Source organism: Aythya marila, assembly GCF_965140915.1.
Source record: "Aythya marila genome assembly, chromosome: 11".
In the NCBI taxonomy this organism is placed as follows: Eukaryota; Metazoa; Chordata; class Aves; order Anseriformes; family Anatidae; genus Aythya; species Aythya marila.
In genome coordinates, this window is record NC_139052.1 from 18341190 (window position 1) to 18368521 (window position 27332).

Consider the following 27332-nt stretch of genomic DNA (forward strand, 5'->3'; position numbering starts at 1 on the left):
ACCCGATCTTTATCATCTCTAACTCATCCTGCACTGCTTCCTGTACAGCGTACTGAAAAAGGGAAGGTGATTTTTTTTCCAATAAGCAGCAGAAGGGCACAAAGGGGAAGCTTTACATGCTGAGAAAAGACACCTTGCAATAATATCCTGTGTGCTCTCTGACCCAAGAGTTATCCTGCAGGGTAGCAGACTGAATCCATGGACCAGTACCCCCAGTACTGGCTGGATACTTTCAGTTCCAGCAGCCTTGAATGGACTGGTAAAGAGGGAAGCAGTTCTGTTTTCTTACCAAGATGATCCCTTCAGGAATGAGCAGTGTACTTGGAGCTCTACCATAATCACAAGAAAGAATAGAAAATGAAGATCTTGCCTGGTAGAGCCACCACGTGCTTACTAGTAGGAGTCTGTGTGTGCATCTACCACCACGAGCCGTGTTCTCAGCCTTCTGGATCTTCCCTGGACTGTCCAACAGAGACTTGGACAGTGACATCCACAGCTCTGGCAAAGGGACCGATGTTGGCATCACCCGGGAGTTGCAGTCCCTGCCTGTGCTAGCTGCTGACAGCCTGCAGTGCTGTAGGACTGCTAGTTAACAGCATAATTAATCAGACAACGAGGAAGCAGATTTTAAACCAAAACCAGTCCCTTGCCCATGTTGAAACATGGGAGTGCTGGCAGGAAACCTCAAGACAGTCTTTGAGGGCTTGAACTCCTCAGCATGGAGGGTCTCAACTATATCCACCGATTTCTTAGTGATCTTCGACCACAGTCTCCTGCTCTGATGCTGTGTTTCATAACTTCTGACCTTTAAATTGGCAGGTAACTGCCTGTGTGCTGAGCCAAAGGCCTGCAATTCACTCAGCTGATACCTCAGCCCACCCTTCCTTTGCTCCCTCCCCCTTCTTCGCATTTTTGTAATTAAACATCTGAAAATACTGCTTGTTGGGTGGTATTTCCAGCTTCAGTCATTGCTGGCTCCAGCATAGGAAAACTCCTCCTCTTGAATGCACATCATTTGGATTCTTCTGTGTGAACTATGCGCTGTATTGCTTGGATGTTTTAAATGATATTTTTATTTGTATTTTGAATGGCTGTGCAAGAGCTCAATTGATACAGCCTGTGTGAATATGTTTTGCTACATAAACACAATTATTTTTGTTACATACACCCACCCTGTGTAAGAAACGACATTGTAGACTCACAACACTGTAATGCTTCCCATATGCTGAGTTAACTAGCTGTCTCAATGGATCAAATATAAATATTGATGCAACATGTGCCATTTTACAAATTAATCATGTACAGAGCATGCTGCTTATGACAGATTCATTTGCACTGCCAACTTTTTGTCCATAATATCCAGTGTCCACTGCTACCTCCAGGGATGGGCCACATGAAACAGGAATGTGCACATGTGAGCAGCCGACATTCAGATCTAAAGGTAAGAGAACTCCGATTGCTTTGCTTTAAACACAACTGCCCCTGTGGAGAATCGTGGGTGTCTGTCAGGATGTGCACGGGAGGGCGAGCCCAGATCTCAAATCAAGCAGTTCATCTCTAAGTTACCTCTCTTTCTGTTCCACAACAAACTTTGTTTTCTGGGTTGGAGTCCACATGAAAGTTAGTTCAGCAAACACCTTCCTGTCATTTCCCGAGCCTTCAGATTTTATCTGAATTGGAGCAGCGCAGCTGGAACAGGAGTTGTGTGCTGCCTATTTTGTATTAGTGCTACCTTATTCACTTTAGACACGCAATTACACCTGCCCGCTGAGTTTATGTTTAAATCCCTTACAAGTTCATGGGAATGCTATACACAATTATTCTTGATAACCAGTTTTCCATATAGAAGCTTTTTGTGTTGAAACCCCCATGTTTTGGCAGCAGAGCAGGGTACATTAGGAAGCATGAAAATAATACAAAGCACTTTCCTTCCCAGAGACTTTTCCCATCCCAGGAACTCCTTCTGTTTTGTTTTGGTTTTTTTTGACCACTTTCTGTAACTACCCCTTTCTGATCCTTCTAAACCAGGTTCATCTGAATTGACACCCGAGGCCTGATTCCACCCTGCCTCTGACCTGCTTTGTGCAAATACCACCAGGCTGCAAATACCATTGGATTTTACTTTCTTCAAAACAAGCACCTATCATGTCACTTCTGGATGAGAAAATAATATATATTTATCAGTGTATGATATACGTAGCCTCCTTCTGGCCAATTCTTGGCTGCTAAAGCCACAAGAACAAACTTAAGCCTCCAAGGTAGGTAACAATGAATTGGCTATTATATGGTCTTTGTGGGTTAACACAGAAGGAAAATAGTTGGAAAACAGCATCACTTTTTTCATATCCCACTGTGAAGTACAGGGAAAAAAAAAAACAACACAGTAAGTTACCAACAACATCTTGTGCTTTGTTGCTAAGTCCTACTCACCAAAAGCCCCCAAACCTCTTTTTAGGGCTCAAATTACACTCGTACAGACACAGGAATTGAGAAAAACAAAACAAAACAAACAAAAAGAAATTATACAGTAGGTTTCTGTAGTTCAAATAACCCTTCTGAACTTTGTGAGCAATACCAAATAATTTATCAAAGTAGAGCACAGAGCCAAGTGGTTGTATGGAGACAAGCTACCCAGTCTGGAACATCTTGTACCACAGTTTGTAATGCAGGAATATGAATAATACATGGAAAATCATAAAGTGAGGAGGCAAAGCCAGAGCTGTATGCATCAATCGTAGGCAAAAAGTGGGTACTGCACACATCAGAGAAGTGTTTGCCAACAACAGGCCCAGAAGACAACTGAATTTCATCCTCTGTCACTTGTGGCCGTTTTCTGACACTGTCCACCCAATCTGTAAAAACTATTTTTGAAAATGTGGCCATTTTTATGTCTGTGTTCACCTTTCATACCATATGACAATCGCTTTTGGAAGAAAGTAGTTCTACAATATTTTTGCTGTGCCAGGACAGCCTAACATGTGTCTTGTCATCATTGAAGGTGCTACAGATTCACCAGCAAGTTAAAATAGCTATAACGTGACAAAACATACATGGAGAAATCTCTAGATAAAGCCAAAAAATCTCCACCTCTTAAACTGCTAAATCCCAGCAAAGACTGCCCTTGATCTCTAACCAGGTTCTTCTGTACACAAGGTCTCTCTTTTCGAAGAGACTTTAGGTTACACCCTGAAGCACAATATGTAGTCCCCACTGCAAAGTTCTCCTATCATGAGTCTCTGACTAATCCTCCTTTGAAAAAAGCCAGCACAAAGTAATGTTGCATCACAACAGTCAGCTGAGCAGCTTGTCTTCTCCCCACACCACGGCTGTGTGACATCTGACACCTTTTTTAGCTCTGCTTCTGCCAGCAGTTTGCTTCTAACATGAGCAGCTTGAACAGAACGAAGAAGTGTAAGAGGTTAGAAAGCACGCTGCTTCCACGAACGCTGACTCATGAAATGTGCACTGAGTACTCGAGGGAAAAGAAAAACTTCAGGAAATCCTCTCTGAAAGCCACCTGGAGAGGAACAGGAGAGGATAAATGCAATCTGAGGGGGAGTTTGCACTGCATTACCCCGTCCTCATCAAGACTGTAATGTCCATGCTAAAGAAAGCAAACCGTGAAAGCAGGCAAGAGGGACTGGGCTGCAAGCCCGCCCGTGCACTCACTCTCCTCTCCTCAGCCTCATCAGACTGCTGCTGTTCTCTGGCCTGTTACAGATTTTCTGTCTCTGAAAAACTCCAGGAAAAAAAAAAAAACCAAAAAAACCAAAACAACAAATTCTCCTTGCTAGAAAACAACGTGCATTTCAAGAAGAGATGAACAATGGGTACACATACGGAACAGGGCATCTCGTTTACTCAGAAGATGGACAGGATAAGTGCGTTTGTTACTTCTCTACCTCATGTCTTTTAAAGATATAACTTTGTAACACTGTCCTTAATTTTTCAGATTAACTCATAGCTCTCACATAGCTTTTATTTTGTCCTAATTCTGGCAAACTTCTAATACTACCAAGAACGAAATGCTCATCCTCAAAACCAACTCTAATAAACAAGGACAGGATAAAACTGAATAAAGTATGATTTATCTCAAAGGCAAGAAGTAAAATTATAAAAATACAGGTGACTTAGGAACTCCTGGCTAACTACAGGGCTCACTTTGCTCTCTTCTGGTGCTTCCTTGTGTGACCACAGCATTAACCAAATTTACACCATCCAGCTACCTTCAGGTGTAAGTGGTCAACACAGAGACTCTGTTGCTAATGATGATTTTACTTCAAGGATAGTGAGGCTGACACCGAAAAGCTTCATTCACAGTTGTTAGAATGGATTTCAGCTCATGGCTTTAAAGGGAAACCGTAAAAAGTTCACAACATGCAATGAAAAAAAGACTCTTCAGTGCCCAACTGCTGTTAGGGTATGTTGAGGCTGCAAAGAATTTGTTCCTGCCTCCCTTCTCAAAACCCTCCTCTCCTTGCAAGAACAGTTTGTCTTTGCCGTGTTCATCTACATTCATTTTTCCAACAACAAGGCATGAGTTTCATTTAGGAGCATATGCTGCTGAAGGGAAAAGAGCTATTACATTTCCTGGACTAGATGTTCGCAGGCAATGGATACTGCTAATACATCTGTCACACTGGCAGTGTGTCATTCCTGCCTTTGAGAGCCTTTAACTGAAAGGATTACACAAGAAAATAAATAACAGTAATACCACCCTGTGATTTCAGCACTTATTCTCTTCTCCAGCCCCCCTGCAATGCTTGTTGCAAGGCTTTGTCTACACTGGGTAAAGAAACGAGAAGAAGAGTAATTAAATAAGTATGTCAATTAAATTCATTTAACACACAGCTAGTTTGACAAGCATCTATGGCAAATGGGGTGCGCAGTCACACACAGGGATTCTCAGCACCAGATCGCATAAGAGGCAGAAGAGCGTTATAAATGACTTCAGAAGGCTTTCAAATCTGCTCGGCTTGAATTGATCATTTTGCCTTTTCTCCCAGCCAGATGCAAATGGACTGAATGTTCTGCAGCTGTCATCACCTCTCTGCACAGTTAAAGGCAGTTGCCCCCAAGTTAGAGCACAATTTGCTTTTCATGGTGTACCTCCAAAGCTCTGGGCTCATAAAGGTTTTCATTTGGAGGGGAGCTGGCTACTGCTGCTCACTGGAAGAAGAAAATGTGCATTGCCATGATGTCTGATTTACCATTTGTGGCTGATCTGAATGTTTGGAGCAGGAAAGCTGGCCAGCCCAGCGTAATGGTCAATGGCACACAGCTGGAGGTGCACAGCTGGCCTTACTATAAAAGGTTATTAATGGGTTTTTCGTTTTTTTTTTTAGATACAGCTGAAAACTGGGAAAAAATTAAGTAACTCGGGATGCACCATGAACCTGGCTCCGTGCAAGGCACGTTTTATTAAAGAGCACATAAAGAATCAGACCCGTGCTGGCTCCCCTGCAACTTGCTGTTCAGATTCTTCATCTGAATAAATCAGAAGGGCTGAATTAAACATGCCTCTTCAGCAGCTATTTGGCAGGAAGCAGCGGGAAGTCTCTTGCAGCAGTGCAAAATTCAATCCAGATAAAGCTTTTACACTTATCCTGTCACGTTACAATTAGTAAAACTGCATTATGTCCCCAAAGCCTCCCTTATACCCGTGTTAATACAGTGATCATCCATCTTCCTGCTGGGAAGGCTCAAAGCAAAAAAAAAGACTGCTAGTTCTTACTCACTGCTCACAGAAAGCAGAAGTAACGCCACATTTGGTGTGCCTTGTGCCCCCAGGGCAACCCAGCGTATCTCCAGTGGAGTTAGTGGAAGGAAAGGGCAGTGCTGGAAAGCTGTTCTGCTGGGTCAGCGGGCTGGTTAATGGTGTAAAGGCAAACTCCTAGCACGGGATAAAAATCTAGACAAGGATAACACTTGGGAGGAAGAACTGGCATGAAGAATCCAGCACTGGCAAGGCTGTACTAGACTGGTGAACTGTCTTTCACATCCCTACTGTGTGTGCAGCAAACTCTGAACATGTTACATGATTAGGAGAGAGGAGAAACTGCCCTGCCATAGGGTCCGCAACAAGTGACTGGAATCCAGCTGCTACTCATTGGTAGAAGCATCCGATCTGAATGACTGCTTGCCATTTTTGAGCTTTAAATAAACACCACCAGCTCTTCCATCCCTCCCCCGAACCCTCCACCTCCCGTTAGTATGGGTCTATGCATTTCCACTACATTTTCAAGGCATCTAAAAGCAGCTCTAAGAGATGGCCTTCCCAATCGTTCAACACGCTGCAGCATGAACTGCCTCTCTGCCCAGCAAACCATGAAGAGCTGTATGCAAAGATTGCCCACACCTCATCGTAGTTCCATACATAAACTGGCTAAAGATTAATAACCACCAGTGCAATGGTTATAGGTCATCACTCCTTCACTCCAGGAAAAGGAAAGAACATCTGAAGACTTTTGGACAGAGTCCTCTTTGTTTCCACTCCCAACTTGTCTGACCAGAGACAGAAGGAAATGAGCATCCGCCGGGTTTGGCAAGGGACAAACGGCTCCTGAAGGAGAGCAGAAGGAAGCCTATCCCATGTCCTTTTGTCATTTGCTCTCCCTGCGACCTGAGCACAAGACAATGCAGACAAGGCAAAAGAAAACTGTCTTGGGTTGTGCTCTGGGTTGCTGGATACCTTCCTCTAAGCCTGTACTGTCTGCTGCTTGAAGCTTTATAAGCTGTTTTGTAGGAAGAAGGGAACCTTTTTCTTACTGCAGGAAAATGGGCCTTTCAAACAGTTTTGGTGGGCCCAAAGGTTAGAAACTCCCCCTCGCATTATCTAGTAATATAGTTCAAAATCACACGAATGGACGGTGCACAGGGAAGATACAGGTTTATGCAGCTCCAAGAGCCAAGCAAATGGCGTCAAAAAGCTTCCTCAGTATTTCTAGATAGGCCCCAGATAGAGCTGAAAACACATATAGCAGGCTAATAATTCATATTTCAGTTTGCAGCATCAACATTTTTTCAGTGACTCTTCTAGTAGCCAAAATGGAGCGGGTAAGCAGATTTCCACTCCCATCTGCCTCCCTCACCGAAGTCCCTTCCCACCCAAGCCTTTTGATGACTACACACAAGCAAATGTGATCGCTGGACATTCCCAGCTGTTCAGAAACCATTTCCTTCCTTGGGCATTTCTCATAATTCTCAGACCAAGACACGGGGCTGTGGAGCACTTGCAATGGATCCTATAAAACAGGGTCACCCTCTCACCTCAGAGACAGCTGCCCAGCCACCCACACCGATGCCTCGTCTTCTAGGACATACATAGCTACCCCGGGTCAGACATAACACTAGGAGTAAAACAAGAGAAAGTTACTCCACCTGGCACTTGCCATGTACACAGAGGTCGGTCTCGTAAGGCCCACACGGAGTACCATCAAGGACTCTGTCTGCCACCAGCACAGGAGAATCCTTCCCCAGTGGAGAACAGAAGAGCTCACATGGCTTATCTGGAGAAAGAAATACAAAGCAACTGACCTTAGGAGCAGCACAAACAAGTTTTTGAGGCAAAGGTGATCAAGCAATGTAATTCTGTTAAGAAGGCTGGAGGAGCAGCATGGAAGCAATAAGAACACGTTACTGTAATCCATCTTTCAGATGCAGCTAATGGAAACATTCTGCAGTGTTCCCACAGACAACCAGGGATCTTGTGGATGAAATTATGATGGGTTAAAAAGCTGCAGAGAAAAAAAACAGCAAGGAATTACAGAGGTAGCTGAAAAAAAAAATTACCATCAATGATGACAGCTGTCAGGAGGCTTTTCTTCTTGTTGGTGTATCTGTCGTGGGCCTGGCACTGCTGGTCCCTGAAGCTCGGCACACCTTTGGGGCAGGGCAAGTTCTCACACACGGTGTGCTCCACGCTGGCTCCACGGCAGTTCTTCCCGCCTGGCCCCGGGCTATCACACAAAAGACAAACCAAGGTCAGCAGAACAGCGTAGCTACTCACAGGCACCCCTTCACTTAATTGTTCCTGTCCAAGGCAGTACTGAAATAGCAGGAAGGATCCTTCCTCTCAGACATTCCTTGCTGGAGGGCAAATCTTGCTCTCACTGACTCTGACAAAAACTTATCCGAATTCCATGCTGGATCTATAATTGGCTTATTAGAGCAGATGCTCTGGAGTGTTTCAGAAGCATGTTCTTTTGTAGTGTCCCACACACAGATCAATAAATAGGTGGCTGACTGCACATTGTACACTTCTGCTAAGAGGTAATCCATCCACTAAGCAGCCTTCTTGACAGATACAGAATATTTAACTGTGTTCTGGTCACAAAAAAAAGGATGTGACTGATGTTACACTGCTGACCTAAATTTCAACTTCAGCAGCAGTCCATTCCTGTCCTAACCCATTTTCTGATGGAGCAGGCAAATGGCTGAGAAAAAGCAGAGAAAATGGGTGTAAGTATATGTGTGTTTGTATTCACCAGCAGTTTCAGAACAGGACTTCGAGCAAGACACTCTCAAACTGTGAGGACTGTCACAATATGAGGTCCGATTTCTAACTTTTTCATGGTGACTCGGAACAGGTTTCTTAAGCGATGGTGATTTGTGACAGTCAGGCTTTGGAAGGTACACTGAACATGACATGTAAAGTCTAAGTAATCATTATATTTGTACAATGAGACAGTTCAGAAGATAATTTGTGATTCCAACACAAATGCCAAAGTAAAGTATTTATATTCTTAATGGGGAACCTAGAGGCACCACGGTTACGTTACTGTGCCCAGGATCACACTAAACACACAAGGCAGAGGCAGGCAACTTGGAATATTTCTCCTTTTTCTTCCCACCATTTGCTTTGCTCCCTGCCTCAAACACCCATAACAATGGCAACACAGCAAACGTCTCTTCAGCACGTCCTCTAAAGTTCTGTTTTCAGCACCTTGAAACCGAAATAACCCAGACGTAGCTATGAGCTGTTCCACCAGGAGGATGTCCAGAAACAAATCTGTGCAGCAGATAACCTCCATCCATGACAACCATGCCATTTCACATACTGGTTTCCAAGCATGCAGGCAAGGCCACGGATTCTGCATCAGCATTAAGGAGGAAAACTCAAACTCTTAACAAATGCCTCTATTTTGTTTCTTCATAAACAAAACTAAAGCTAAACCAGAATAACCCTACATGATGTCATAACACCACAGAGAGTCACCAAAGGAGCAGCCTGCACAAACACCCGGTTGCACTGCTAACACCTCTCCTCTGCCACAGAGGCATGCAAGGCAGCAGATGTGCAAAAATCTTGGAGGATACCCAAAGAGTAACAGAGTGCTCTCTGGAGAGCACAGTATCAACCTGATACTGTGAAGCAGAAGACACAGCAGGACTACTGCTCACTGTGCTTTCATCAGCAGTTGTTCTGATTTTAATGAGATCAGATCATCTTCAGATGTCATTAACTCGTGAAGGACTTTCTATGAGTTTGCCAACGCAGACTGGAAGCCAGCAGCTCGTATTATTGGCAATGGTCATCAGTAAAAATAAAGGCCTCTAGATCTGTGTAGTACAGGCTGTAGCACTGCCTGGGGTTTCCCACAAACAGTGTAATTCAAACCCATCCTGATACACCCCTGGAAGAGAGACTGCGAGATTTCCTGGTAGGCACCTTCACAGCCATCTTCTAGCATTCCACCCTATTTCTGCTAAGAGATTCCACCCACTAAAGGGACTGAAGAAATCAAAGCGCCTTTATTGCACGTTGGCTTTTACGTGACAAGAGAGGATGGGGGAAGGGGTGAGGATCTCATTCTCATGTTCTGTGTAAATGGTTGTTTTTTCCTTCGATCCCACTGCATGACAATAGCCCATAGCCTAGACCAGAACACAAGGCAGCACAGCTCGGAAGTCTGCACGTGCAAAGCGGCCAACGACACACTGCCTTACAACCAGTTGGAGGCAAGGCATGCAAGTACTCATAGAAATTACAGAGAGGAAAAACCAAATCAAACAGTGAAGCAACTGGTTTAAAAATACTGATAGTCCCACAGGCTCAAAAGTCAGCTGGCAGGAGTACAGATTCCAGAAGAGAAAAAAATCCCAAGACCAAATACACATAAACGAAAAGATAAATCCCTTAGCCAATACTTTTGGACAGTGAATAAACCAGCTGCAGAAGAAGTGGCCTGACGCCAGGAATATGAAGCAAAAGAAGATCACGTGTGTATCCCCAGCCAAGAATGTATATGAGCAAGAGAATTTTAAAATCAGTGTGCAATCTTGGACGGAGCATTTCCTGTAATTTAAGGAACGATGATGAATGGATTTAGGTTCGGTCAGTGCTGTGGTTAAAGAGACTTTTTGTAGCTGACAGCAAAGAAAGCAGCTCAGCCCCTTGTTCAAATTTTCAATTGTAAAATTTGGCAAAAATTAAGCCTGGACACTGCAGACATACAGTTGCAGTTCAGCCTTCAGGATAGGAATAAACAAAAGTATCCCTTCTATGTGAATATAGTTCAGCAGCAGCCAGTGGGTGCCTACCCATCACCTGGGCATGTCTTCAAAGTGACTGTGGTGCTAGCCAGAATCTCAACCCTATGTAAAAGATGTTTCCTGTGCTTCATCTGTGAAGAAAACCTTAAAATATAAATAAATTTGGAGATGCACAACTTGGAGGGTTGTTCAAGATTGTGAGTGCTCTCATTCATCTCAGAAGCTATAACACACTCAGAGGTGGCTGTTTAAATGGTCACAGAGGTGACCTGCTCAGGCCTCTCCTAAGAAGACTTCCAGGCATGCCACAACCAACTAGGTGGAGGAAGGATGGCACATGGGAGATAACATCACGTACATTTCTTCTTGAATCTGAAAAAAGCCAAGCCCAAGCAGGAGCCAGGCAGGGTCCACTCTGTGTAGAGAACACTTTTCATATGCAGCACATCCTGGTGTACAGAATATCTCAGGGTGCTTTACCAACACAACTACAGGTCACTATGACCACTGTCAGACATAGATGAAGCCAGCACTGCCTGCAAAACTGATCCCTAAGATGTATTGGCAGTTTGCTTTGCAGATCCAGGTTACCCTTTCTCATCCACTGCAGTGCAGAAGAGAAAACACAGCATCATTCCTCTGCCAACTCCCAGGTCTTTAATTCAACTGTATCTATATCTGAATCATTGCAATGGGCCACTTCCAATAGGAACCCTTCAAGCCACTGCCACAGCACATGCTTGGCTCCGAAGTCACTCCTGGATTCTGACCTGGTCCTTGCTGGTAACACCAGGTCTCGTGTCCCCCAGGCAGCTCTGCTGCTCATTTCTTCACTGAACTCTTGCAGCAAGGCTTGCCTAAATGCTACATGCAAAAAGAAATCAGCATGATGTGAAGACTTACGGGGGGTTGTCGCATTTCCGCTGTCTGAATCGCACTCCTGTGCCACACGTCCGGCTGCACATGCTCCACTGACTCCACATGCTCCAGTCTCCATCAACGTGCTCAGGGATGGGAGTTTTACTGACACACTCCCCAGCTCGGCACCACTGAAATGCAATTGCGTTAGCACAGGCTGGAAGGAAGCCCTGATCTAGCAAAACAATCCTGTACTGGTAGACTTAAAAGGATGTCTTAGAGACTACAAAGACCCATGTTGAAGTTTCTGGAAGTTCAAGGCTTCTGTGAGATGGAGGAGGAGAAACAGAGAAATTAAATGTCACCCTCAATCAAACCCTGAAGGGAACTCTGTCATTAAAAAATAAATCACAGAAATGAGCCCCTTCGTTTGTAATGCAGGTAATTATCTAAATTCTAAGACTTAGAGTTACACTCTTCACAGAACCTGAGTTCAAGAGCTCATACCCCAAAGCAATGTCTTCATCAGCAACATTCCTGCTATCTACAAAATCATTGAGGTATTTTGACCCTAGCTTGGCTAAGGCCCCAAAAAAACTTTGATTCTAATAGGCTGCACTGGCTCCTGACCAAGCAGCAAACTCAGCCCATTCTCTTGCTCTGTCCAGGATATGATACAGTAAGCAACTGCAAAGCATTCTGACGAACAAATCACTGGACTCCTGTGGTTAGAAAAACATATATGTAAAAACATTTTGTCTCAATTTCCTTGTCATGCTTTCCAGAACATAGCTTTTCTTCTCACTGTTTATCTTCCATTTGCAAGCAAAGAAAAGGTCTCTGATCTTTGATTTTAGCAACAAGCTTTTAAGGTTTTCTCTTTCTTACCTCCCCCAACACTGTACCACACAATAAATACCAGAATCCCAAACTAGCAGGGAGACTGGCGGTTATCAAACCAGTCGAGTCCCTTTGTAGCTTAAGGGGTTATCAGCCATGGTGGGAAAAGGAACCACGCACATTTACGAACCACGTACCACCTAGCACAGCCCATCGCAGAGGTTAAACATGATCACTTAAGCCAACTTCTGTTAGCACAGCTGGGAGGTAGCAGTTGAGTCTCAGCAACACAGACCCTTACAGCACTGAAGTTAGCTAACTGAACGATGAAGTTCACTGGAGGGAGATCAGCTAACCTGAGAGCTTATTTTGTGGTTTTTGTACCCGTTTTCTCCATTGACCAGGAGTCCGTATATGCCTTAGTCATCTAGGCATACACACAGTACAGCAAATAATACTTCAAAATAACTGAACATCACAGAATGTGAGCTCAACATATTTTGAGCTCCTTTTAGAAACTGTGAAGTTTTTAAGTAGCCTCTTGTTCTTTCCCCATTTGCCTCCACTCCCCAAATGCCAACCTAAATGCTCTCCATACTTCCTATCTCAAATACAGCCAAGAACACTACTACCTTAGCTTGTACTGAAAAAAAACACACCTCACTCTTGAAACACCACCTGCAGCAATGAGCAGAGCTGCCAGGAGTGGGCTACCACCTCGTGTGGCTCACAGGGTGCTCAGTGCAGTTAGCAGGGTGAGGCATGGGGTTTTCCTGAAGTGTTTATGTAGGGCCCTGACCACAAGAGCTTCACTGCTGAGGTTTCTGGAGGCTACTGGAATACACCTAACAGAAAATCAGAACGCCCTAACCCAATCCAGCTGTTAATTGAGCAGTTTCTGTAACAGAATTTGTATAAAATATGGGTTCATGGTAAATAGCGAACATCTTGGAAACATTATTCCAGTGACAATGCTGGAGAAAAACAAACTCACTGCTGCTGAGTCTTTTGATTACCTTGTCTGCGCCACATTCAGTGCCATCCAGGGGGGGATCCAACTTTGTTTTACAGGATGTATCTCCTTCCACCAGGCACCAAAGCCCAGCACACATCAAATGCTGCAATCACAAAGCAATGAGGTGCAATTATTACTTCTGGATGTCAGTTATCATTATGGGATACACTGCAAAGCTTAGGCCGTCTCTCTCATGTGAATCCAGAGGCCTCTAGTTAGTTTGGGAGCAATTATTTTTAAGGATAAATTGTCATGAAGTGTTGGGGCTGGGAACATAAAAGAGGTTGACGGATGCCATTGTCAGAAACAAAAACCACCCTAAACGAGAAGTACATTATTTAAAGAGATTTCTTTTTCACTAGAATAAATCTGGTCCATTAAAAAGGAAGCTGGGAGGACACAATGAGAGCTTTGGAGCCATGCCACATGTCTGGGTGTCTGAGCTTCTTAATTACTTGTATTCTTTTTTAGAGGTACTCAAGCAACTAAGCATGGTAAAGCCCAGTCAGCCCTGTTTGTCCTGGTGGTTGCTATAATCAGCCAGCACTGACCCCTGGGCAAAGAAGATCTGAAGGAGGAAGGAGAAAGAAGAAAGGATTTCGTGGTGTACCATGCAGCAGAGGAGCTTGGTGATAAGCTATAAGCAGACAGGGAGAAAGTCAGGAAGGGTTTGGTGGTGAGAAGTAGCTGCTAGAATCCGATGTGCTAGAGAAGGTGAAAAGTCAGAGGCGAGGGCAAGAGCAGCACGAGGTTCCGCATGTCTTGCTACCAGACCTGAAATGTGTTCATCCTACCATTACTCAACACTGCTGCTCTGCTCAGCCCATGTGTGTTAGCAGGATATTAATGCTGACCACATTTGCGTGATCTGTCAGGGCAATAACGTTTTCAGAATTTGAGAAAAAGAACCAGGAGAAAGGGCCTTTACGTTGTTAACATTTTCCATAGCACCCACCATGCTTAGCATTCCATGGGAGTGGATGATTTCAATACAGTGCTACAGATCTGAGTACCAAAAACAGAAAAAGACGAGTTACATTTCTTTCCACTATTGTTCACGTTTCAATGTAATGGTAAAAAGATGAGAAGCCTGACTCTAGTGCCAGCTGGTCTTGTCAAGATTTATTGCACCTCATTAAACAGTTGAGTCAACACGCCTCAACCTTACGGCTCTTTCACAACGTAATGTTTGAGACTGTGGGTGCATGTGTGCTTCGTGTACACGCGTGTTGGTGTGTCTGCATAAAAGGGATCTGTACGGCAGAGGGTGCAGATGAGAGAAATCCCAACACCAAGAGTGATGATGTAGAACATGCTAAACAAAATAGTTCTCACAGCAGTTATCTGCACCCTGTTTTAGTTCTATGTTTTTCTGGAAAGAGGCTTTTGCACTATTTAAACCAAAAGAACGTTCACAACAACTAGAAGCAGACAGCACAATTCAGAAACATCTGTACCAACCACAACACAGAGAGCTATCATCAAGCAAACAAACAACAGCAAATACACCAGGGAAACCTAAATCAATGAATTTTCAAGACATTTTTCCCAAGCTAATATAGCACATGAGAAAATATCAGACGTCACTCTGACTAAATGACTGTGACTAATTAGCGGTTTACCCACAGCTCTGAAAGCACTTAAGCACCCATTAGCCACGAGGACATCACATGCTGTTTTACAGCTAGGTATGCTGAGGCAGAAGACTTGACAAGCCAGAGATTTCAGAACAAAGTGAGAAATCAGTTGATCCACACCACAGCTCCCAGGTTCTCAAAACCTCTCCTCCCCTGGAGAGCATTAAAACCAAGAAGGACATCTATTTACTGTCAAGCGTTACAGAAACATGACCGATCTCAGCAGTAAACTCTTTAAACTGAGAAAGCTTTTTCCCAAAATGCCAAACTTCCAGCTCGGAGAGGATGCTTGTTTTCCTAGATGCAAAGCTACAACACACTTGCGTCTGTTGTAACGGAAGGAAACTTGCTGCTTCTGTTTTCTGTCAGGAGGACTTGCTGGCTGAAGATGTAGTGAAAGTCCCCACATGCCTAGGAAGTTGTTCTAGACACATATGAGCACCACTGTCAGCTATCTGTGCCTTATGCAAGGCCAGCATCTGCTAATCTTCAGCCTCGAGTCCCTGGATCTTAAGCTGCATGTAAATTAGGGTTAAATTCTCCTCTTTGATACAAAAAAGGGAGGAGGAAGAGGGGTGGTGGAAACAGAAAGTCATAAAAATAAAGTGGCTTTCTGTACAACTCTGGTTGCCAAACAGAATTCTTCCTCAGTCCACAAGAATGTGGAAGGTGCTAAACTCAGCTAACATGCCCAGGTATGGGCCCTTGCCTGGGGGAAGCAACGGGCACAGCTAACCTCAAACAGGTGTGTCTGTACCACAAGGACAGAGCTGAGAGCAGCCTGTAAACGCAGCTGGGGCAAACATTCACTTGTACGGGTGTGTGCGTATATATGTATGTATGTTTGTGTATACATACACATAAAAATATAAGAAAATGCTCTCTGACTGATACCAACCTTTCTGAAAATTCCCATCTTTGAGGTATGAAAAACGCAGGATTTTTATAGTATCCCTGTGTTTGATTCCGGATCCTAAATGCAAAGCATATTTCAGGAAACAGTTACAGAAAAATCTGGTAACTGCGATTCAGCTCTGTGTTCTAGTGCCATACCACTACAAAGCTCGAGTGCTCGTTAGTGCAGTCCCCTGTATTTAATACAGCTTTCAGATACCCCAGCGAAGATTAAACCATCAGCCTTGGTATTGTATATTCCCAAGATGTTTTATCATGTTAATAGCTCGTTTCAAAAGAGATCATATATCCTCTTCAGCTACAATACAAACCCAAACAAAAATCCCCATTAAACAGTCCTCTAGCTAACCAGTTGCAGTGACTGACGTTTTAATAATTAAATAGCCAGCTTTGTGGGGAAATATCAAAGTAAGAAATGGCACGACTTGAAAGAAAGCTGCTTGTATATGAATGTCAGTGCAGAGCTTTCATTGATATAGAAGAAGCCATCAAAAGAGCGGTATTATTGCTAATTGTACATTCAGCAACCAGCTTTTAGAAGGCAGGTCTCTGCCTGCAAAGTCCTCCCTACAGCATCCACGAAATGCCAGATAGGATTTTCCAATGAGAGATACTCTTCTCTGGAAAAATATTGATTTGTTGAAACTGTCTGTGGGGAAAGGTCATCTTTGGATCAACTCCCGGCTTGAATTATTTCCAAGAGGGGAGAAAAAAAAAAAAGTGAGATGGTTGTTGAAATGTAGTATTTCAATAAAATATCAGGTTTCCTTTTTAAAAATTGAAATGCTTTGTTCAACTGAAACATTAAAGAATTTATACAGAAAAAAAAAATTAAATGGACAAATTTGGAACTCTCAAAAACTCCTGCAAGATAGCAAAACTTGCCTGCATAGTTATTGGAAGCCAGCAGTGAGAGGTCGCAGTCCGGAAGCTCCCAATGTAGGAGGTATCTGCTTGGCAGGTGTAGGACGCCTCCGATTACAGCTACTATAATGGCACCTATTTGAGAAAGGGGCCTTACTGTGCCAGGTGTTTTCTCTTCCTCAAAGAACTTGTAATCTAAACAGACTCCTGGGAGTGTGGAGATAAAGGAAGCTTTTTCTCTTTCCTACATATGTGGGAAGAGAGGAACAGAAAGGGATTAAATGTCCTACTGAAAGTCTGCTGGGACGCAAGCAAAACCAGGGCTCCGAGCGCCGCAGCCCTCTGTGCAGTGTCACAGCCGCACTCCCACTGCCTGCTGGCGAAACGTCAGGGCAGAACTAGCAACAACTCCTGGGATGCTCCCAGGAACATGTCTGGCTGGGGGCCGTCCCACCTTTCACAGCTTTTCCTACTTTTTCACAACACGTACTGTGACTGAAGATGGTGTTTACCTTACATGCAGCTCTGCCCCGGCCATGTGCCAGCAGAGGCTTGCGGCGTGTGAAGCACTAGGACCACTCGCATGTGGCTCCAGGGAAGTAATCTATTTTAAGGCTCTTTAACTCAGTGCTGCAGCTGGAAGCGAGGAGAAGCCAGCATTAATTCAGCCAGCTCTTTGCCCACAGGCAATGAGTGTAGAGCCTGCTAGGTCCTGGGTTAGCTATTGCATCACCACAGCCACTGAAAGCACTGCGATTCTGCCCAGCGACCTCAGATGATCTCAGTGAGGAGAGAGAGCTCGCAATACTCCTCTGTCTCAAAGCCAAAGATTATTACCTACAAAAGGAAGTTTCCAAATCTCCTTAGCACAAAGAGAATCCAGTGAATAAAGATGTCGCTCCACCAGGTAACAGCTCCACACGCTAGTTCCTTCCCTACACATCCACTCCCTCATCTTGGACTCAGACAAAAAAAAGAGACATTTAGCTCCCCTGCTGCCTATTGCCCACTGGGAAGAGGAACCTCTTATTTCGAGGAGCAGAATTAAACCACCACAAAAACAATTTTGCTGTCAAAATGAGGGGATTATGAAGAAGGACTTAGAAAGAACAAATATCTTTAAGGAAGACAAGCAGGAGACCGCATAACACAAAGGCCCATTTATAAATAAACTGGCTTTCAATGAACTATCAGATCTCTAATTTTGCCAAGGTTTTGGCTTGGCATATAGCTGACTGTGAGATAAAACATGCTGATAAACAGATTCCTAATTAACACCTATTAAGTACAATAAACACACAACTCATGCACACTTTCCTGTTCAAAGCCTCACAGCGTGCTTCTGAGGATGAACTCCTTACACAACAAAGTGATAAAAACAGTGCTCACATTTTCTACCCTTCCAATGCCTGTCGTTCTGGGTGTATAAACAACTGACAATCCACAATGGATTGCAGGGAGGTGAGCACTGGTGCTTGCCACTGCTGTTAAGTGCACTTTCTTGGTGTTGAAAGCTGGAAGAGCAGTCTTGAAAACCAGAATCCCATAAAATTGGAAGGCACTCCTGAAAAGGAGCCACGTGCTGCACAAACAAGATAACTGGGACGCTCGTGGGCATTTATCAGGGGTCTGCTGCAGACCTTCCCGTACAGCTGACAGTCCAAGGAACAAGTGGCAGGTCCAATACTGGAAGCCTATGTCTGTGTGCCCAAGTGATGGATCTGATCCAGAAGCCATGGAAACACTCTGGAAAGAATCACAAGGGACTAGAATATTCAGGCAACAGTAAGTATCTGGGTGACAAGCCAACAAATTCACAATACATTATTTTATTCATTAATGACAAAGAAGAATGGATCTCTTTACTGCTAGACAGAAAGCATCTCAGTCCAAATTATAAAAAAAATAAATGTGTTACCTTTCTAGATGCAGCTACAGAAGGATTCTTGGAAACACCTCCCTGTTTTCACTACCTAATGATTATATTTTCCCTCAGAACACAGAGAAATGTGCACAGTAATGCTTTTTCGATGAGCAGGGCTAATAACCTGCCTTCTTGGAGCCAACAAATTTGAGATGATTCCCCTTTAGGTAGTAGTTTTTACATCAATGCAACTCCATTAACTCAGTGAACGGACTCCTCATCAGTACTTGTGTGAGTGGAAAGTGACCGACACCAAAGTGCACACAATCGGAGAGTTTGTTTTAACTTTTGAGGAAGTGGTCTTGGAGAGTTAAAGAACTCTTGAGGAAATGGCCCTTCAGAGTCAACTGCTTTCCGGTGCTACCCTTTTCCCTGTTGAAAAGCAGAAAAACCTCACGATAGGCATTTCCGAGATTTGTTAATGTTCTGTGTCAGAGAAAACACAACAAACCGAATCCAGCAAACATGAAGGGCAGCACGCTGGGTTTGGCTCTCTGAGCTAGATGGCCTGATCTGCATTACTCCAGCTATGAAGAAATGGAACCCATACAAAATGTACCTGACTCCTCACATACATGTGCAATGATACCAAGACAACTTCTGATCTACTACTAAAACAGAACAATGTTTCCTCTTCGTATTTTAATGGGAAACAAAAAGTACCAGTTCTGTTTTATTTTTTCACATACCTGCAATTAATGGAATAGTCCAAAGAAAGAGATTGGAAAGAAAATATTAATAAGACCACAAACTGATTTTATGACAACAAAGCATACGCTAAATATTAATTTTTTTAGTGTCTTTGGTGCTTTCATGAAACTACATCCTGTGTCTCTCTGATTCACAGACACTCAGAAAAACAAACAGAAAAAAGGTAATTTTTTTTTCATCTTTCTACCGACAGAGAATGCTTTTTTGATGTATGAGCTCTTCAAATTTGCTGAGCCCAATTTTCAGCACTTTAAATGAAAGAATACAACAGTACATGTTACATCAGCTGAAGAAGTCATGTAAGTATCGTTATGGGACCAAACCTCAGAGAAGTAGAGACATGATAGTCCCTTAAATTAAACATCAGAAATGTTCTACTTTGACTTATTGCAAACTTCTACCTCCGTAGGCCTTAGAAGAAGTACAGGTAATCAGCTATGTCACAGCCACAGAGGCTGTACTAGCACGGTGTTGAAGATGTCGTGTTAAGTGCTGTTTCTAAGGTTAATACTACATGCAGCCACCAAAAGTCTGAGCTCACAGACTCACTGAAGGCTGGGTCAGCCAAAACTTAAGCGTAGTGCCTGGGTTACGTGCTGTCTCAGGAGAAGATACCTACTCATGGTGAAGATAGGGCAAAGAGCTGCAGGGATGTTTCATAACAGCCTAATCACTCCCATGGCATACTATGCTTGCAGCTTAGAACCTAAAATTCTGACCTTGCACCTTGCATCATCCATCTCTCCTTGTCCTCAGTGAGGGTAATGTTCACCTAGCAACTTGCAGCCAACTCCTCAGACCCTAACACCTGATTTCAAGATAAGAAAAGTACCGATTTTTTAATAACAGGTACTGCTTGGCATTAAAAAAAAAAAAAAAAAAAAAAAAAAAAAAACACACTGGGAATGAGAGAATGCATTTCTTGGCCCTGGGGAAGAATAGAGGGCTAGCAAAAATAAATACAGATATGTACATACAGTGTTTAGATGTGGTTGTGAAGATTATGGGAGTTTTCTCTCCAAGAGCTTCAGAGAGGGGAAGTTCCCAGAATGCCAATGGCGAGGGCTGACTGCCCTTCTAACTTGTTACACGCTATTTGCAGGCTGATACTCAATTGCGTTTTGGCTAATTTTGTTAAGTTCATGCTTCAGCTGTAGATGCCACATCACAAGGCTACACTAACCCTTTCTCCCTCTCTTTGTGTCTCAGTAAGAAAATACAGGATTTCCAAGCTCAAGTGCTCGATTCTTAATAGGCAATCCGTATTATTTTTAAGAGTTTGTTATTTTTATATTCTTAAATTTCCACATTGTATTTTTATAATTTTATTTTGGTTCCCCTCTCTCTTTTTATTTTTCTTTAAACCACTGCACCAGAATGTGTTTTGACCATCTTCCAAACTGAAACACATACAAAAATTTCTGAAGCATTCCAATAATTGTAAACTGGGCTGTGCTGCCCAGGCAGGAACTCTGCTTCTCTCTCTCTTTCTCTCTATTAAACAAAAAGTATTTCCACTGAAAATAAAGAGAAAAAGGTCTTTTTGCAACATACAGAAGCAGTGAAATAGGACACTTCAGTTTCATATGAAACAGTCAACGTGAAAATAGTCTGAATTTTAACAACCTACATTAGGAAAACTATAAAAGATAGTGTGGCAATGAAGGAAGTTGTTGCCTTTACTTCTAAAAAAAAAAAATCTTCTAATTTTATTTTTAGAATTGCCAGGCTCCTATCCTGCAAGCCTCAACAAAACCAAACCCATCCTTCTCCAGATGTATCATTATTATATTTACACAGAAGTTAAAGTGTGTGTGTCTGATAGAAAATTCTGTAGGCAAAGTTTCCGGCTGTACAGAAAACGACAATGCAGCCTATTATTTTCAGGATAAATCAGCTCAAAATCTAAATTCCATGTTCTTGTAAATATTCTATACATTACTAAATAATAGGGCTTACTATCATTGTCTGGATCTTGCAAATGACTCTGCAAAGAAAAAACAAAGGCCCATTGATTCCCAGGCATGGAGTCCAAAAGTCCACTCTGGCAGCCTCTCTGTGATTGAGATCCAGATGACAGACACCCACAATTGCTTAATTATATTCAGCATTGTGCCATCAAATATGAAAACGGAAGGGATACATACAATCCACTCGATTATTACAGCTGTTGATCTTCCTTGATTATTACAGTTCCTCTTTCTTTACATTTTCTTGGTTCTGTTCCTTTTCCATTTTAGCCCAGAAGTCCAGTCCGTCTCATTTGGCTTACAGTCAATTTTGCCCCCTTGTTTGTGCTGCTGCCTTGTGGCTTTTAGATATTGGGAGGTACGTAGATTTGTTAAAAAATAACTTGAACTCAAAGAAAATGGTAGAGTCATTTTTAGCTGCCTTGAGTTTTCTAAAAAGTGTCATGTCAAAATTCATAAAGCCAGTTGCATCCAAGCTGACAGTGTCCCTTTTTCAGCAAAAAATCCCTTTGTAGCAATGATTATCTCCTTCCACATGCCATTTTAGCCTAAGCACGGTTTTGACTCAAAACAATCCTGAAAGATAATGGTTATGTAAAAACCCGCAAAAATGTGTTAATAATAAATAAGCCAAAAGGCGTATAAAACAAAAAGCCAAACACTGGATGCAAGAGATAGAAATCACATTTTTTCCATAAATATAATTTCAGTGCAAAAGCCTCTATTAGTAGGCATGCCAGTCTGAAAAATAAACACCGGTTTCTGACTAAACACATGATATTTTCATAAGAGGTTATGAACAATGCATTTTTACATGTTTCTGGTGGAGAAACACCACCTCTGCTCTGAGATGCAGGCATTAACCGTTTATGCTTTTCCTCTCACTGATAACACAGCTAAAAAAAAGGGAGAGCAAAGAGTTAAGTCTCCAGTCTGCAGAGGTCTTCATAGCTTGAGTGGGACAGAAGCCTTTTGCTTCCTCTTGCACGGGGGTCACATGAATTCACAAGACTTAATTCATTGTGCAGATCTGAAGAACAGAGGTCAGACAGGTTCAATTCCAGCAATTTGCATGTTGGCCCCGGCTCCCACTGACATTCAACAGCCAAGTCCCCAGAGGTCTGTGTTTGGGGTACGCCGATAATGCACCATGCAGTATCAAAGGTGCATTGCTGTTCAGCTTCTTCTGCAAGCCACGTCATGAGTTTGCTCAGAACTTGAGAATAGCGGAGTTATCTGTTTAATTTCTGGTAAAAACAAGTTATCTCCTTCAAAATATAAAGGACTGTGCAATCTCTTAGGTGGGACAAAAGCTCTTCTAGCACTGCCAGAGGGCATGACTGTACAACCTCCCCCCTGGAAACGGGCAGTGTGTCTGTTATGGTAGGAGCACAGTTGTATTTCCTTCTGTATACGCATTCCCACTGATCATTGGTATATTGAAATATAGACACAGGATCTAAACAAATTTAAAAGGAATGCCAAGAGGCAAAGTTAATGTACAGCTGAGCCGACCTCATAGGTTTTCATTTCTGTTCTGCAGATTTGGAATAAGATAGCAAGGAGCTACTTTTTGCTGGTCTGGGAAACTGTTAAAATTCTGAAGGCCCCTATTTTGTATTACAGCATCTGAGTTACCACTAAAAACAAACATGGAAGAGGAATTTTGGAGATACAGTATGAAATATCCAGATAAGGTTGAATATTCATGGATTAACTATCTGGTTGGACCAGCGTCTGAGCTCCAAACGCTGCCAAGCATTTAGGCACCTGGCTCTCTGTGAAAGCAAAGGATATTACACCCCTTTAAAAATTTCTTTCCTGATGCCATAAAGGGACAGAACTTACTGTACAAAAAGTGTCTGCAGTTTCTCAAAAATGGGGAAATTTGGGATTCATCTTATCTCTGAATTTTGCTCTACAATCAGATTTTAGGACATTTTTTAATATAGGTCCTCTGCTTTGCCTGACGCGATTATGTAGCTCAGCAATCTCCAACGAAATGGTATAGTGTAGCTCTTTTATTAAGTAAGAAAATAGACAGTAGACACATGTAAGCATAAAAAGACTGAGCAGGCTAATTTCCTGAAGTTTATTTCCTTTTTGTAACAAATATTTACTGTCAAATGTTTATTACTTTTACATTTGGATTTTTTTAATACTTTATTGAATTAAAAATACCACATTACCATTGGCTAAAAGAGGAGACAGCTATGTTTGCCAATAATTTCTACAGCTAATGCCAATGACTGGTGCCAATTTTTTTCTTGGTTCATATTTTTGTAGACAGCTTTGAGACTTACAACACAAGCATTCTGCAGATGAGGCATGAGAAACACTAAGGTGAAAAGAACAAAATCTTTGAAGGTTTAAAAATTAAAGCTGATCATTTCCTCTAAAAACTGATTTCCTTGCCTTCAAACTCCAATTCAAAGGAGCATAACAGGATGCAAATATTTACTTAAATTAATGGCATGTGCCATAATCGATCCAAATCTTCAGAGTGTGAATGTTAACTCTATCGCACATCTGATACAGAAAAATATTTCTAAGTAAGCATTTGCAAATTTTTTTTAATTAGCAGAAGTTTTACAAGACTTTTCTTTAGAAACTCCTAATGACCTAGGAATTACCTTTCTTTGGGAGATATTGTGGGAGTGATGGAGGGAAAGAAAACAGCTTTTGCTGTGTTCTAAAGATGTCAAGTAATAAGACTGGTGAAAAAATCGTGGGAGGGACAAATACCTGCAGTCTGCATGTTGCAGAGAAGTATCTTGCAGCAGTGCCTCTTGTTTTGTTCTTCTGGAAAGTAACTTGCTCCTGAAATAATGCCAGACTCTACTAGTGGACATGCAATTTCTGCCTGAGAAATGCTGACCACCTACTAGTAGGCTGACATTCTCATTAGGCACTGGACTATCCAGAAACAGAATGTTTTTTATCGCAACAAGGAAAATAGCAAGTATCTGTTCCAACACTAGTCAAGGCTTGTGACACCCACACAAGTGGAAAAGTGGAAAAACTTGAACCATCCACTGTAGATCTGGGATTTTCTATACAGACCCATATTCTAACACTTAGCTTCCAGTACAGTAGTCTTGGTGGTCTGCATTTTCTTGATGGAGCTGGAAAACACGATCTACCATGATTCTTTACTTATTGTTTTAATGTTTTATATTAGCTAGCTTCCAAATCCAAAACAAATAAAACAACAAACGTGAAACTAAGACTATGTTCCCAAGACTTGCATGTGTTCAACGGTTTTAGTCATTTGGCACTTATAAGTCCCAGTTATCATTCATTGTTATTTTCTTTGTTAGAACTGATTTAAGATCTCATGACTGTTCAGAATGGTTCTAAGGGACAAGCTCAAACTCTAAGTGGCTGGTTAATGACAGCACAACACTGGACTATCCTACTCCTGCCTGTCTAGGACAGAATGCTGCCAGCTGGTGCTGGTGACAGGACATGGAGCTTCAAGACTTTCTTCTGGGTATAAGTAAGCCTTTCTTCAGTCCCCATTTAAAGGAGGATGTGTACAAGCTCGTCTCAGAATACAAGACACCTAATTATGTGCAAGACTTTAGAAAGAGTTTAGATACCTAAAATCCAGAGGACAAGTCAGACAGCCTCATCTCAAACACGACCTGATTCTAGAAACACCAACAATCACCGTTTCCATTTTGCTGCCCAACCACATGGTAAGAGCCATGTTACACCCAAGGCCTGACTGAACATCATTCTGCTTAGAAAACACACGTGAAGGGGCCTAATTCTGTACAGATCTCTAAACGGCCCCATCAGGCAAACAGTCATTGATATTTCCTTGGAAAAGAGTTAGAGTGAGTTCATAAGAACACTGTAATGGTCCAAGGGTGAGGCCTACTGAAAGGTCAGACAGACGTCTAAGCTGAGTCTGTGAAGGCAGGCAGCACTCCTGTGAGAAAAGATTTTCCTCTCAGATGAACTACCAGGAAAACAGTATCTATGGAGTATTGCAGCAAAACCACGTCAAAAGGGAACTGTTGCTACATGAAGACTGAAAACACACAAAAGTTCTTATGGGTCTGCTGTAGGACATTAAGACCAACGTGGGGAAGGGTGGAGGACTGCAGGAGTACATGCTGTTGACACAAAGGTCAACAGGAGTCTGACTACTGATGTTGTGGCAGTAGTGCTGAACATGCTGAAAATCCCACGGTAACTCTGAGGAAGGTCCAGACTCCTCCACTCCTCCAACGTTCAACAACTATATTGCCACACCCCACCTCATTTCCAGGTACACCCCACGAGCTCTTACCTCCATGTTTTTACAGAACGTAGCATTGGTCCCAAAGAGGATCTGGCACTGCTCATCGGCACTGTAGTGCATTCCAGGCAGCTTGTGGGGGAGCCGCACCGCGTACTGGCTTCGGGGGTCTGTTACCAGCAAACAGGTGCTGACCTTGGACCTGCAGAGTGCGATAATTAAACATGCCTGTGAGGGGAAGTACCTTTGAACTCGAGTGTTAGATCACTGCTGTAGAGCAGCTGTTGTCCTGTCTTAAACAGGGAATCTAATGACCTTGTGTGAAACAGTGGTGATTTTCTCAGTATCTTTCTGGAAGGTTTCTAAATCATTAAAGCTATGGACAAAAAGGTCCTTTAGAACTCATCCCCTGCCCCAGGCCTCAAGGCCGAATCTACTATATTTACATCATTCGGCATAAGTATGTGTCTAAATTATTCCTAAAAATCTGAGGGAGGCTCAATTTTGCCCTGAGGCTACCAAACCCAACAGCTTCGCAAGCCTTACAGTGATAGCTAGAAAGTCTTACGTCGTGTCTCACCTGGATCCCCCGAGCTCAATTTTATGCCCTGGGCTTCTTATTTATCACAGGCATAAAGGAAACAAAAATGCCTTTGTCTTCAAAACAATTGTTGACAAATTGGAATATCAGTTTGTCATCTCCCGTCTGTCACAGACCAGAGTGAGTGCAACCTTTTTTTTCAAATCCATGCTTTAGTGTAACACTAGATGTCCCATTTTCTTTCATTTTTTTTTTCCTTTCTCTCACACCTCTAATCCCCAGGGTTGGGGGATTAGTCCTTAGTGAACTGCTGAACACGGTAAACTGAAATATGGATGTAATGGAAGATTTTATCAGGGTACCTACACACATATTTCTGACACTGCAAATATGAAAGGCATTTGTTTGTGAAATGCAGGTAAACTGGGATTGTTTTTTAAGATGTTAGCAGTACAATGGCAACAAAATATAATTCCTCTGCCTCTCTGTAAAGCTCAGTTTCAAAGGGCCTATAGTAATTGATAGAGTCAAACTTCCACACCCTAATGACACATGCACTTTTTTTTTTTTAATGGAAATTTGTCTAGGCTCTCACTTTCAGATAGAACATTGGATTTGTGCCTGATAGGATATTTGATCATCAGTGCAATCCTTACTTGAGGAAGTTTTCAAGGTCATCGCGGCTGCATGAAGACCAGGAAAGGTCACTGGGGTTCCTGCCCTTGACCCATTCTCCAGACATAATATGGGACCTCCCTGCACAGGGCAGATGATCGTCATCATGGCTCATTCCCATGCTGTTTAATTAAAACAAAACAGGACACAAAAAAAACAACACCTATCAAGTTATCATGTGGATGCCTCATTTACCAGTGGACTTAGTAATGACATTGTCACATCTCACAACTAACAAAGTTGGCAATATGCTACACAAATAATACAGAAACATTCAGATAATTCTCTGGGCACCTGTTTCATGCATAAAATACAGGTTCCTTGAATTTACACGGAGGGATTCAAACACGTTCAGTGAGGATTTCAAAAAGCATCCTGAAATAGGAAAGTATTACCTTAACCTGCCTCCACCTTGCCACTCAGGACTCTTCCACCATTAGTGCAGTCTCTGCTTTTGGGCTGCTGCAGTAAATCGCTGTTGGAAAAAGCCTCTCTCTAGTGCTGCTACAGGCAGGTGGGACTCCTCTGCTGGAGGTCAGCCTTTGGGACCAGCCCCCACGGCAGCAAAGAAGGGATAAATGATGTACCCAAGTCCACCTGCTCCATCGGTGAAATGTCAGAAGCCCTGCATGGCAGTCC

The 27332-nt window shown here is 42.7% G+C and overlaps 1 protein-coding gene across 1 annotated transcript in view; it reads right to left on the minus strand.

The window, feature by feature from the left end:
* The window catches only part of ADAMTS17 (ADAM metallopeptidase with thrombospondin type 1 motif 17), a 168475-nt gene that overhangs the window by 58105 nt on the left and 83038 nt on the right, over positions 1 to 27332 (minus strand). The window contains exons 9-14 of the mRNA XM_082769551.1: positions 26675 to 26815; positions 25529 to 25679; positions 13209 to 13310; positions 11398 to 11543; positions 7792 to 7958; positions 7381 to 7508 (exon numbers count right to left, since the gene is read on the minus strand). Coding sequence (XP_082625677.1) covers positions 7381 to 7508; positions 7792 to 7958; positions 11398 to 11543; positions 13209 to 13310; positions 25529 to 25679; positions 26675 to 26815 — 835 coding nt within the window. The remainder of the gene's footprint in view (positions 1 to 7380; positions 7509 to 7791; positions 7959 to 11397; positions 11544 to 13208; positions 13311 to 25528; positions 25680 to 26674; positions 26816 to 27332) is intronic.